Consider the following 15,479-nt stretch of genomic DNA (forward strand, 5'->3'; position numbering starts at 1 on the left):
ACACTACTGCATCACAGTTAGGAATGTTCATTTTGTTATAGCTACTGCAAAATTTTACTGTAGGTTGCTGGCTTTGCTTGAAGATGTTTGTAATGTTCTATATTGATGTACTATACAAATGCCAGTTACTACTGTTGAGGATAAATTGAGAGCTTGACTTTTGATGGCAACGTAAGAATGCCCTAACAATCTATCCGAAGGTATTTGTGAAGCAGCTTGTCATTTCTTTTGTGTCCAGATTGTTTTTTTTTCTCTCTTACATGTTCCAGATTATTGCATGATGTAGATAATTTAATTCACTGTTTTACTATTGTGCCATTGTAATAGTGGAACAAGAAGGAATAATAATAAAAATTAGAAAGTTGTGAAAGAAAATATGGGCTATAAGGGAAAGAAATAATTTTAAAAAATACAAATAAATAATCTGTTAAATATTATGAAATCAATTTGTTTTCCTGGATTGCCAAAATTAAGTTTTTTTAAAATGCCTTTGACTGTTTCAGAGTTGCTGAAATGTTCTGCATTACATTATTGGACTTTCAGAAATACAATTATGTTGCTGTGATTGCTACAGCATTGGAACTGGGAAAACTTAATCCTGCCATTTCTGAGCCTGAGGGAAGACATATATTTAAAACAATTCTGGAAATTCCTGAGCTGAAGAAGGTTGTTTTTTATTTTTTAATATCTTATATACTTACTGGCTTTTTGGAAAGGGAAATAGGCTATGTAATGTATTGTCAATGATGGGAAGTGACTCCAATAAGTAGACTATACAAAATGAACTCTGTAACCAAAGAAACATTGAAACTTCTTGGCAGATTAAAACTGTGTGCTGGACTGAGACTCGAACTCGGGACCTTTGCCTTTCGCGGGTAAGTGCTCTACTGTATGAGCTACTCAAGCACGACTCGCGCCCTGTGAGGATGAGGTGTGAGTTATGCTTGGGTAGCTCAGATGGTAGAGCACACCCTGTGAGGACACTATGCCAAAGTAAGTTATGGGTCATTTATGAATGGCAAGAAAGTAAGATCTAGGTGACTGTAATGAGATTTCTTATAGCTGTGAGAGGCTGTGCCGGAGTAAACAGATCAAGAAACAGCAACATTAGGACAGAATTTAACATATTTGTGTAAGATCCAAAACTGAAGACAACAGAATAAAATGGAAGAAACATCTCAACAGAATGAACTGGCAGAAGACTACCATACAGTCAGAAATTATAATCCAGTAGACCAAAGAAGTGTCTGAAGACAAAGGAAGAGATGGGCACTGTAGCAAGCAGGGGCCCAACACTTGAAGTGTGGAAGAGCAACAAATTGCACAGCAGTTCAATCTAACAAAATATATTTTATTTGTCAGTGATTCTTCTGGAGCATTTATAAGAATTTCCCGTAGAGAAAATTAACAAAGTCAAGAACAGCTGGCATCAATGAAACAAAATCATAGATAGGAACATTAGTGATAGTGAAACATTGAGTTAACTCCAGTGGTGTGCTCAGATAGCATAATTGTTAAGGCAACTGCTGGGCTGAAATATAAATATGCATTAATCACACCATATTTGTTACACTGTAGCTTCAGCATTTATGGCCAGTTTTAGATGATAACATTTCATGTCATTGCATCTTGATTGATTTCATTCCCACTGATCCATTCATTTCATTTCAGGAAAATAATTAAATTGGTTAATATGGGTGTTGTATCATGGTATGCAACTTGGATGTGGACAGACACGGGTTGTAAGAGAACTGGAAAAAAAAGTTGGTGGGATTGATTTTAAAAGTGTAATGCAAAATGTGAGAGAGAGAAGTTGGTAGAGACAGCAGTGCTCATTCTTCCATTTAATAGTCCAGTTTCTCCAATAACATATTAAGTCTTGCTCTACACTCATTGAGACTGAAAAGGTTTGTGAGACATTCTGATTTGTGACCATTGAACCACCTACCACTCATAGATAGTCATCGGAACTAGGTTTAAGGGCATCTATGTCTGGCTCAGTGGTTACTCAGATGTGTCCATTAGGAATTTAGTCAGGTAAACATAGGAGATCGCACAAACATCCTCATATCTTTGTAGTGTTCCTCAAACCATTATTACTCATCTCTGGGGCAGATGGCTGGTCCATTGCCTTTCTGTAAATGCATGAAGTGTGCAGGTTAGTATAGTGAAGTAAGTGGATGGATGTGGGTTACATTGAGCAGAGGAAGTAAGCTCTGCCCACCAACCCCCAGAATATAGCCCTGTCAAGGTGTGAGGGGGGTTGGGGGGGGGTCAAGCTGCATTTACATCACATGGTGCTGGGACTACACTTCTGCTCACATATCAGTTTATGCTCAAAGCAGCACTCTATCTGCTACTGTATCAGCTGTCTGTGTGCTGTGTGTCTACGAAAGTAAAAACTGAAATAGGTGTAAAAAAAAGCTAACAATTGAAATTGAAGTTGATAGTTTCAGGTTGAGTAAAGGAGCTTGTTACTACTAGTTCTGTATCAGTTCTCATCGGCAATTTGGGATTAAAAAGAACCAATAATAAAACTTACATTGTGACAATAAAAAGAATGGTTACAATTTTGAACTTCATATTCTTCAACTTTGCAAGATTCATTATTACTGGTGCTACTGTTCGATTCAACAGCATTAATAATGATCTCGTCTGTTGATCCTGTGCACTTCACTGTTTGTCTCATGGGCTAAGAGAGAAAGTGGAACAGCTCCTTTTCTTTATTTTTTTTTCCCCTTTTTGCGGCCCTGGTCACAACACTCTGTGACACCCTATCAGTGGTGGATACATAAGGGAGGCACGCAGGGCGTGCATGCCAAGTTATCCAGTAGTTGTACTTTCCTATGTAGCACACGCGTTTTGCTGAAGAAAATATTTATCATTTAAAATTCAACATACTTTTGCCCTCACAACTACTGAAACGTGACTGTAATGATCTGGCACATAAATTGAATCAGTGCTTAACTGAACTACTGGTCTTTGAAGAAGAATCACTCTTTGTGATTAAAAAGAAACTAATGGGAGAGATTCTTCAATACAAACAAACAAGCATAAACGCCCTTAATGATCATGATTCTGTTATGCAAGCATTGTCTGTCTGTACTAGATCTACTTTGCACGTGCTGTACAAAATATTTTCTTGTTTATCTGCTTCTATTGCTACAGTAGAAAGTAGTTTTTCAACGTTGTGGAATACAAAGACATGGCTGAGGTCGACAGTGAAGGAAGACTGACTTAATGGCTTAGCTCTGTTGAACACTTACCCTGACATTGATTGTCCTATTGAAGATGTAATTAACTGATTTGCCAGGAAGAATAGGCATATAGAATTCATCGTTTTAGGAAGAGAACCACAATTGTAACATTTTGATATCGTAAGATGACATTGTCTTGTATATGTGTATAATCACTTTAAATAAAACTTTCTTACTCGTTGCATGTGACTTGATTATTTTTTATTATGGCAAAAGTTAAGGTAGCTCAAGATATCTTTAGCACCCCTCCTTGAGGTTTTTCTGTATTCGTCACTGCTATATATGCTCAACGCCTTAAAGTACTACCACTTGCCTCTCTCCAAGGAATGGAAAGTGAGCCTGGTGCTGCCCATGATGGACAAGAAACCACTGTCAATTATCAGTAGAGGTATTAATTCATGAGACACCAGAACATGACACAACAACCACTTTGAAAATTTCAGGGTTACATCACTGGGCTTGGCAGTGGCCAGTCACAAAACATAATCAGGCTGAAATTGACCAACTTCTGCAAATTCAAAACTAGGAAACTCTCATTCTTCTCTCTGTGAACATACCATACCTTCATTGCCTGCAAAGTATTCTGTTGGTAAGTGAAATGCATCCCCTCACATGGTATATTATGTCTCCACACCTTCCCAATGATGTGTAACAATGTTTACCACAGTTCATCACCTAAAGCAATCTTTTTTCATGCTTTAAGCAACGAATCATGATAGTCCTGGGTATGCGATAATCTCTGTGCCTTGTGTAGTGTTGTGAGTGGCGTAACAAATGGTGTGGTGGCTTTCTTACACCAAAATCTGGTGAGGGTTGTTGCTGTCCAGTACTGAATTGACAAGTGTGTTAGAAGACTGTGGCCCATCTTCCCACCACTACTATCCATTATATTCAGTGATGATATCTGTCACATTATGGACCACAACAGTTAGCTTGGGTAGTGGCTGTTCTCTCGGGTCGACAAACTCACTGTAACCCTTTGACCCACTGGTGTGTAAAAAGCCCATTGTTTGTGTTAGCTCGAAGAATGAGTATTCTGTACATCAGGCTCTCATTACCAGGCAGTGATCAAATGCAATGAAGTCACTTTTCTTGCCAATTCTACACTTAAAAATAGTGCCAATGGCCAGAACCAAGTCTTACATTGTATCAGTCACATAATTTGTCAAACTATTTCATTATCCTTGGTGACAGGAATGCTCTCTCCACAACAAATTAGTTACCTGTAATGCAATTGCTCATGAGTATTTATATAACTCAGAATAAGACCTTATGGACTGCTTTAAATGCCATTGGCGTAACCAGAAGACTAAGAATATAAAGAAAATGCCTCCACATTATTCATCAAGTAACATACTTGCCTGTTTTCACAAGCATCGCTAGGTTGCTTGGGAAATCACTATTTGTAGCATTATTATTATTATTATTATTTATAATGTGGAATTATAGAAAACATACACACTGTTTATAGATTAATGTTAAAATTTGACAACCAGATTGCAACACTCAGTATCAATTTTTATGAACCTTTCAGATCACCTTTAAAAGCATCGAATGGGCAGTTTTGCAGTTTTGCTCCTCCACACAACAGTCACACACTGAACCCCATTTAATCAACATCCCATTTGAATGTAGTTAAGTATCAACCATTTATAATTGGCAAGCTCAAACCCAGCAACATTGTTCATTAGATGTTTAATTAGATGGGCATTTTGGGATGGATGTTCATTTCAACTTTTCTTCCGCTTCCCCATGACATCAAAAACATCAGTGACTTGAAGATTAACCCTAGGTGGTTTGTGTAACTTAAGGTGTTCATCTGGTGGATTCTGGAAAGTGTTATTTATAACTGGCTTCTTGTGCAACTCTGTCTACTTAAGAGTTTTACCTTGACAGCTTTTATTCTGGATATTTTGTGTACTTTGATGTTATGAATGTACAGGGACCTAAAATTGTAAGCCAGATTCCATATGTGGAAAGAAAAAGGGCATATAAGGTAATGTGAATTATGATATTCACTGTCTCATTTATTTCAATTATGATATTCACTGTCTCATTTATTTCAGCTCTTCATATATCTACTGTGGAGATAGATGGCTAAACACTGACTCATACTGCTATTAGCAGCATCAATACCTGTGCTTGCAAATGCCCTTGATTCACAATTTGTTGTCTCCTTCAAAAGCTCTTGATTCACATTTTGTTGTCTCCTTCTGGTAGGCTACATAGCATACATATACTAGCATATCAAAGTTTGGTAGTAATTTCTAAAATACACATAAAGAAAAATCACTAGCTCTCAAGTGGAAGAAGTTAAACTTCTGCCTATGTTTCTAGGAATCACACTCTCTTATATTAATGGACTGTAGCCTCAACAGAAATGGTGACTCCTGGAAGGGAGAGGATTATTTTTGTTAACAGTACATACAATATTTTGCCTGTCTCCTTTGTGACTGATTTATACAGCAGTTGCTGTAGCAGGGTAACAGTAGGGTCCTCATACCTGACATCTATTACACCCTAGACCAGTAGATGTTCTGAGCCCATAGCACAGCTTTTCTGTTTATTCTTTTATGGTTGTGTCTTTTAATAATATGACTCTGAAATGGAGCTTTCTGTCCCAAGGGGTGTATTTCAGCCCTTCTGTGAGTCATTTCAGTTATTAGTCTCTCAGTAAACAAAAAGAACTTACATTGAGACTGTGTCCATATGTCTGTGCCCCACAGCATTCACAATGTTCATCTTACTTGTAATGTGCCCTAGCCAAAATCTTTGGTTCAGTTCAGAAGTCATGCAATGAGATCTTCTTTGTAGGATGAGCAATTGCATGTTTTGCTGACGAGTTCAGACTCAATGAAGTCCAGCTGGTCTACTTAATTATGAGAATACATCTCTCAGACACTTTAAATGTACCCATGCTTGAAATTTCCACAGCTAGCATGAGTTCAATAGCAGAATTTTACTTTTCTCACAGACTTACAATAACGACACTTTTATTAGTGCTAACAGTTTGGAGGTTGGAATGGGTTAACAAATAGATTTTTAAATTTTCTGTTGGAGTATCTGTGTGTGCCTGTTAAACATCGAAGTTTTGCTTTTAATTTGAGAATGAGTGTCCTGATTTCACATATTCAGTTGAGTTTTCTGGGTTTTGTTCTTGATACAAATTTTACTTGGCTATTGAATGTGATAAACATGAAAGCCACACCCTTGAAGGACTTATTATGTTAAAATATATAAGGCACAGAGCTTGCAAGGAGACAGAGCTATCTGATTTGTGTTTTAAAGAGGCTGTATAAAATCACAGGTTGATCATGATTGCAATATGTATGAGTCTGCTGAGATGTTCTGCCAGAAAGGTTTGATGCAGTCCACCATGTGGCATAAGGCAGGCCACAAATGCCTGCAGAACAATCTCTTAACAACAGGTATCAATTCCTCGTGATGGAATGAGCATATGAAATTTGCTCTATACATGCTTATTTACATAGCATACAGTTGCTCAGCCATACTTGAAACTGCTCACAAATTTTTCATTAAAAATCAATTAGGGTTTTTGGGAATTCTGCTCGGAGCTGGACCAGAGTACTGTCTTTTAGGCATGGATGCTCCAACTTAGGTGGTCCAGAACTACTTTGATTTGATGGCACTAAATCAATAAAGCACAGACTTTTTACTATTTGAGGTAAATGTAACATTTTAACCTTGAGTATCTTGATGGATCTAAGAGAGACCTACTTTGTTCGCAGAATTTACCATATACAACAGAGCATTATATCTCCTACAGTCACTGCATTAGATAAACTTTAGTGTAGAAAAGAACTTTCCCATCTGATTTGATTCTCTCTGTGTCCCATAAGGCATTCAAGAGATATAGCCTGAGAAGGAAATTATCCACACCATTCAGGACCCTCCACTCGTGCTGTAGCACTCTGGTGAGTCGTGTGACATGGTAACTGACAAGGCTTATCAATGAACACACTGTAATACCTTTCAAAGGCCTCCTATTATTGTTCATATCATTTCTGAAACAAGGACAGACCATTTTGCACTTCACAAAATATCAAAATCTAGCATCCTATGACTACGATATCCGTGAGTCACAGTTAGAATCAGACATTCCTTACAAATACCTGGGTATAAAAATCTGTAGGATTATAAAATGGAATGATTGCATCAGTCCAGTTGTAGGTAAAGCAAGTGGTAGACTTTGGTTCTTTGGTAAGATACTCTGAAAATGCAATGAGTCTGCAAAGGAGATTGTTTATATAACACTTGAGTGATGCACCTTAGAACTAGTGTGTGGGATACATACCAGATAGGACTATCAGGAAATACCAAACATATTCAGAAAAGGACAGCACATATGGTCACAGTTGTATGTGATCCACAAGATAGCATCACAGAAAAGATGAGATACCACATGTGAATGGAATGGAAACAGTCCTTAATACATGGTACAATGGGAAGTAACATATGCCACATACTTCACAATGGCTTGCAGAGTGTAAATGTGTATGTAGGGCAAGAATGTACATTTTGTGGCACCATTTGTCCAGCCATTGTGGAACTCCTTTCCTTCACTCTGACTTCAGAAAGTAATGGCATAATTACATATGAACTAACACATGACTTTCCACTTTCCGCTGTTTTTTATTTGTGACACACACACACACACACACACACACACACACACACACACACACACACACACACACACAAAAGAGGGGGTTGGAAGGAGAGATGCCATTTCCAACATTGCCATTTTCATGTTCTTGAGGAATGGGGACAATCATTATGTTTCATCTGATATGAGTATTTGTGTGGGAAAAACAATTTTTTAAATTATGAATTGCATATTTTAGCTAATGCCTCATCATTAAAGCTCTAACATTTGTATTTACAGGATGCAAGACTTGAAATATTAAGGAACTTGCTACAAGGAAGCTTCAGGGATATCCCGAGTTTGATAACATTAGATGATTTGAAACATTTTTCCCAGAAGACTGAGGGATATGTATTGCAAGATTTAATAGATTTAGCTGAGAAAACTTTATTTGAGAGCTGGAAACGAGTTGGTAAGTTTTATCAGTTGATAATGAAGATCGAAAACAATTGCTGTGTGTCACTTGTATACAGGTTTATGAAGTCGAAGTTCTAAATGATTAACATGTTAAACCAAATTAAAAACCATATTTATCAGCAACAAAAACAATTCTTTATCTTGAAGAAAGTGTCATAAATGAATAACAAGTATTTTAACAGAAGAAACTTTGAAAATATAGGACCTGCAGTAATATATCACTCACTGCATTAAACCATTCACGTATGATTTTTGAGAACGTATTTTGCATTGGAGTACAATTGTTTTTATTGTGTTTTCGTTTTTTTACATATAAATGATTATTTATGAAATTTGAAGAAATATATGTGTACTAAGGACTTACAACACCAGTTGAATTGTTTATGATACACCATCACTTGTTTTTCATTTGTCGAAATACTCACACATGGCTACATCTACATCTACATCTACATTTATACTCCGCAAGCCACCCAACGGTGTGTGGCGGAGGGCACTTTACGTGCCACTGTCATTACCTCCCTTTTCAGTTCCAGTCGCGTATGGTTCGCGGGAAGAACGACTGTCTGAAAGCCTCCGTGCGTGCTCGAATCTCTCTAATTCTACATTCGTGATCTCCTCGGGAGGTATAAGTAGGGGGAAGCAATATATTCGATACCTCATCCAGAAACGCACCCTCCCGAAACCTGGCCAGCAAGCTACACCGTGATGCAGAGCGCCTCTCTTGCAGAGTCTGCCACTTGAGTTTGCTCAACATCTCCATAGCGCTATCACGGTTACCAAATAACCCTGTGACGAAACGCGCCACTCTTCTTTGGATCTTCCCTATCTCCTCCGTCAACCCGATCTGGTACAGATCCCACACTGATGAGCAATACTCAAGTATAGGTCGAACGAGTGTTTTGTAAGCCACCTCCTTTGTTGATTGACTACATTTTCTAAGGACTCTCCCAATGAATCTCAACCTGGTACCCACCTTACCAACAATTAATTTTATATGATCATTCCACTTCAAATCGTTCCGCATGCATACTCCCAGATATTTTACAGAAGTAACTGCTACCAGTGTTTGTTCCATTATCATATAATCATACAATAAAGGATCCTTCTTTCTATGTATTCACAATACATTACATTTGTCTATGTTAAGGGTCAGTTGCCACTCCCTGCACCAAGTGCCTATCCGCTGCAGATCTTCCTGCATTTCTCTACAATTTTCTAATGCTGCAACTTCTCTGTATACTACAGCATCATCCGCGAAAAGCCGCATGGAACTTCTGACACTATCTACTAGGTCATTTATATATATTGTGAAAAGCAATGGTCCCATAACACTCCCCTGTGGCACGCCAGAGGTTACTTTAACGTCTGTAGATGTCTCTCCATTGATAACAACATGCTGTGTTCTGTTTGCTAAAAACTCTTCAAGCCAGCCACACAGCTGGTCTGATATTCCGTAGGCTCTTACTTTGTTTATCAGGCGACAGTGCGGAACTGTATCGAATGCCTTCCGGAAGTCAGCCTGTGTATGGTATATCGTGATATACTTGACCACATTAAAGGTAATTTTACATATTTTACATTCGAAACAGGTTTTTCCACAACGTCTTCAATCATAATAAACTTTTCACCTTCTAAAAGGAGTTGTTTTCTTCTAAGCTGGTATTATTTTTTCTGGAAGATGCCTCCAGCTTTTTTGGCTCAAAACCTTAATGGATTTTCTGCTTTGCTTGGTCCCCTCACAATTGTAGAGAAGGAGAGTTACTTTCTTCATGAGTTGCTCTGCCACATTGAGCCAGAATGTTGTTGAGATCATCCTCTTGGCTGTTGGGTACAGTATGTGGTAAATTATACTTGCATCTAGCTTTGTTATCTCCAGAAGAGAGAAATATATCTCCTCATATCCCCTGAAATATTCTCATAAGTGGATATGAGATGAGATGCTGATCGGGTATGCCAACTCTACTGATCCCTTGGATGTAATCTATAAAATGCTTGGAAAAGAGACAACAGACAACTGACTGATCAGAGAGTAATTACAACATACAGCATTATCAAAAAATTCATGGAACTTATATGGAAGCACCTTAAGACAGAAAAATAGTTAACGTCCAATGCTCCTCCTTAATTATTTTTCTTCTTAATTCTTCAAATACTTTACGAGTCTGTGGTTTTGTCAGTACGTCAGCAAGTTGACTTGAACTTTCCACATATTTCATTTTTGTGGTTGTTCCAATATGTTGTTGAGTGAACTTTTGTGGAATGTCTATATATTTCTTGCCTCTTGTTATTTTTCCTTCATAGGTATTCTTCAACATATATGTGGCAGTTTGATTGTCAATATGCAGCTTTGGCAGTTTGATTGTCAGTACATAATCTGTTGGTTCATTCAGACTTGAAATTCCAAATTCTTGTCCAAGGCATTGTATCCAGCATTCATTGTTGATTGAAGAGATGGCAATTAGATACTCTGCTTCAGTGGTTGAAGTTATCATAGAATGGGGTGAAGTGGGACAGATTTTCATCTTTTTAGTAAATTTACCTATGGTACCAATTTTGTTTCCAAACCTTATGAAACTTTAAATACATAATCTCCTAACAACATTTTGCACTATGTTTGGGTTCATATTTTTTTTTAAATATGTTAGATAGAGGGACTGTTTAAGTGCTGAAATGTGTGTCCCAGACATTTATTTGTGTTCAAAATACCCCTCAAGTTCACTATGGAGATGAAACAGGACAGGGAAATAACACAAATGAGTAGGGTAAGCAGAAATTCTTTTTATTATATGCTACCGTATAAAAAAGTTTTGTAGAGATAATCTTTTATTTTAAATTCAGGAACTTTTTCTGTAAATAAGACTATTTTAATGCACTATAACATGATAATAATGGTCTTACAAATCTATATGCAGCTTTGCTATACTGTTCATCGCTAATTTTCCCTCATCGGACTTTTGCAATGTCAACAATCTTGGACAGTGTTGGGAAGAGAAATCTTCCTCTTCTGATGTCTTGATACACATCAATTTTCCAAACAATATCAGTGTAGAGAACATCTTGGATATCGTCACTTGAGGGAAATGGAACATTGTCTCTGTTTCCCCTACCTTTTTCCTTAGAAATTTTATTTCAATTGTCTTATCCTGTGGTACGCCAGTGATTTCTCCCTGGTAGAATTTTGTTCAGTGGTCTTGCTCTGTGATGAATTTCGCCACAATGAAGTCACTGGGTTGTTCTCTTTTTGACAGTGCAAATTTAGGTTTCACTTCCCTACTTCTGTTCTTACCTCTAGGAACTTGAATATCTTGTTGGGTACCAATGGACGACTGGTGCTTGCAGACACTACTATGGTTGGCAGAAGTTGTGGAAACATTAGTGACAAAATCTGCAGGAGAAATGCTCATACCTGGATGAACATTTAGTTTTCTACCTCTGTTTCTTGTGGAATCACTAGATATGGCTATGACAAACTTTTCAGTGAGAACATCTATCCAAACTTTCTCAGATTTGGAATGCTGAACTCTCCTTGGAATCGTCTGCAGCACTTTTTCAGAATCTAATGGTATTTTACCACATGCTCTAAAGCCAGAGATTATGTTCCTCTGCATGTTACCAACCTTCTCCAGTGCTTGCTTCAGTTTTTTTGGAAACTGGGCTTTAGGCAGACATCCCTTGTACAGTTTCTTCCAGTTCAGCAAAACATCTCTCCATGCTGCTTTAATTGGTCTGAATACTGCAATATCCAAGGGTTATGTTAGATGTGTAGAATTTGGAGGCAGCATTATAAAGGCAATGTTATGATCATGACACAGTCTTATCACTTCCTGAGAGAGATGACTTGGAAGGTTGTCCCCTATGACAGCTTTTCTTCCATCAAACCTTCTCGGATATGGCAGACCTATTTTGACAAACCATTCTTCAAATAATGGCATGTCAAACCAACCAGATTTGCTTACTGCCTAACGTGAGCCTTCAAAACCATCTTCTGTCCAAGTTGGGTAGAGACTTGTGCGCAAGGTCTTTTACACAATAAAAGGGAGGAGCACTTCTCCATTAGCAGAAACAGTTAACATCACACTGGTTGACTCTTTGCTATGGTCAATAACTCATTCTGGATGTCAACATCCTCTTCTTACAATGACCCTGGAAGATCCAGGACCATCTGTGAAATTTGTTTCATCACAGCTTAGAATCCTTTCTGGAGGAATGTCTTTTAAATTAGCTTCCAAGTTTTTGAAATATCCAGTAAGGCAGTCTTCATTAACAGCAGCTCTTGATCTTTTCACATTTTTTGAAAGACGAAATGTGATGCTGGGATATCAACAAAAAAGATTCTGATCCAATCTCTCCCAGTTTTTTCACATGATATCCATGTTGATCAAGAAAAGTTTTTACTGTGTCCTTAACATCATCACTTTGATGAGAAAACCCCCACTCAGCACAGGTTAAAATTCCTGCCACTATTAAATTTTCATGCTCCTCACTTAAAACTTGTTGATTTCCATGTTTCTTCTTAAATTTTTCATTTGCCAGAATAGTTTTCGGAACACTATATTCCTCAGCTATGATCCTTAAGCTTCTGCTACTTCTCCTGTACTCTGCAATAGCATTTTGCATCGCATAAAAGAGTCCATCACTCCCTGCAGCCTTTTTATAGTTTCGCACCGTGTCCCATTCACCCATGAAAAGACAATTATTTAAACTAATTAGTCTCATGAGTACATTAATGACAATAACATCACAATGATTTGTATACAACATAACCTCAATACTAGTTCTGAGACTATAGGTTAAGCTGAGCGTTACATTAATATTCTTATGAGCACTGGAAGAGGTTTGTAAGGATATTTTATAATCTAACCTTTTTGGCATGACAGAAAAAAAAACAATCTGTGAAGCACTTACCAGCTAAATAAGCTTCAGACACTATGTATCTGCTTTGTTAAACTTTGATGAACAAAATTAAGTAAAGAGATCACTTTCAGAGAGAGCCACTCGTCCCACTTTACCCCACATGTTCCACTACACACCATTCTACGGTGCCACAAGACATTGCTTTTGAGCATACCAGGCAGTGGGTCCATCCCACATGATAAGAACTCCATTGCTGGAGCATGTAGTTGAAATATCGTCTCCGTAATCAGGATCGGCAAAGGCAAGCTGTGTTGAGTCTCCATCAAAGAATATACCAATCTTCATAGCACCTTTTAGGTACTGAAAAATATGTTTCACCATTTTCCAGTGACTAATCATTGGTTTATTACTAAATCTGCTTAAGTAATTAGCAGAAAAACTGATACCTGAATGAGATATTGTTGTAAAAGGCACTGTAGACTCTCAGTAGTTTCTCTATGGACTTCAGTCCTCTCTAGTGACACATCATTGCCAAGATTTTCTTTATCTGTTTCCATTCTGTGCTCCATAGGTGTAGCTACTGGGTTCAAATCGTCAAACTTAAATTGTCTTAAAAGTTTGTTTGTATACATAGATTGATTTGCAAAAATTTCCACTGAACTTTTATCTACATGTCATCTAAATGGCTACTCTGCAAATCACACTTAAGTGCCTGGAAGAAAGTTCATAGGACCTCTTTCACTATAATTCTCTGTTAGTCCACTCTCAAACAGCAAAGTCTGAATGAACCAACAGAACTCTGCAGAAAAAATGAACATCCACATCTTTCTGTGTGAGCTCTGATTCACCTTATTTTATTATAATGATCATTTATCAGTATGTAGGTCAGCGTCAACAAAATATTTTTGCATTCAGAGGAGAAAGTTGGTGATTGAGATTTTGTGAGAAGACCTTGCTGCAAAGAGAAACACCTTTGTTTATATATGTCCACCCCAAATCATGTTTCATGTTCTTGACACTCTCTCCCATATTTCTCAATAATACATAACATGCTGTCCTCCTTTGAACTTTCTCAATGGAGTCCAGAAATATAGAAATATGGAATCAACATGAAATTTTTTGTCGATAGTACTCAGAGCTTTGTGTCAGTATAGAGCTGGTTGACTTTAACAAGAACAAAGTTTTCTGAATTCATGTTGATTATATATCAATAGACCGTTCTCTTCGAGTAATTTTTAATGTTTGAACAGAATATATGTTCCATATTCCTGCTGCATATCAGTGTTAATGGTACAGACCTGTAACTTAATGAATTACTCCTATTGCATTTCTTGGATATCGATGTGACCTGTGAAACTTTCCAGTCTTTAGATACAGATCTTTCCTCAAGTGAGCAGTTGCATATGATTGCTAAGTATGGAGCTATTGCATCAGCATAGTCTGAAAGTAACCTGATTGTTATACAATCTGGACCAAAAGACTTGCTTTTATTAGGTGAGTTAAGTTGCTTCACTATTCCGAGGACATCTACTTCTAAGTTACTCATGTTGGCACATGCTCTTGATTTGAATTATGGAATATTTACTTTGTCTTTTTTGGTGAAGGAATTTCGGAAAGCTGTGTTTGGTAACTCTGCTTTAGCAGCACTGTCATCAGCAGTATTTTCATTACTATTGCGCAGACAATACATTGATTATGTCTTACTGCTGGCATACTTTAAGTTTAACCAGAATCTCTTTGGATTTTCTGCCAGGTTTCATTGTTATAAGTATCTCGCATTGAATTCTACATTAAAGTTTTGAGTTCTGTAAAATATCACCAATCTTGGGGATTTCGTGTTTGTTTAAATTCTGCGACAATATTCTGATCTATTTTTTGTACCCTAGGGGATCAGCTCCATCACATGTTAATTTGTTTGGTATAAATCTCTCAATTGCTGTTGATACTATTTCTCTGAATTCAAGCCACATATGCTTTACAGTTAAATTATTAATTTGGAAGGAGTGGAGATTGTTCCTCAGGAAGGTATCAAGCAAATTTTTATCTGCTTTTTTGATTAAGTATATTTGTCTTTTATTTTTATTGGATCTGGGAGTTATGGTATTCAGGCTCACTATGACAACTCTGTTTTCACTTATCCCTATATCTGTTTTGACACTTGTTATTAGATCAAGATTATTTGTTGCTAAGAGGACAAGTGTGTTTTCTCTCAACAATTTACTATGCAAATGGGCTCATGAACTAAAAAATTATTTTTAGAGAATGCGTTTAACACTATTTCT

At 37.3% G+C, this 15,479-nt stretch overlaps 1 protein-coding gene across 1 annotated transcript in view; it reads left to right on the forward strand.

The window, feature by feature from the left end:
* The window catches only part of LOC124776403 (peroxisome biogenesis factor 1), a 388,232-nt gene that overhangs the window by 136,364 nt on the left and 236,389 nt on the right, over window positions 1-15,479 (forward strand). The window contains 2 exon segments of the mRNA XM_047251383.1: window positions 504-666; window positions 8,164-8,335. Of these exon segments, the coding sequence (XP_047107339.1) occupies window positions 504-666; window positions 8,164-8,335 (335 nt within the window).

Source organism: Schistocerca piceifrons, chromosome 2 (genome assembly GCF_021461385.2).
Source record: "Schistocerca piceifrons isolate TAMUIC-IGC-003096 chromosome 2, iqSchPice1.1, whole genome shotgun sequence".
NCBI classification, from domain to species: Eukaryota; Metazoa; Arthropoda; class Insecta; order Orthoptera; family Acrididae; genus Schistocerca; species Schistocerca piceifrons.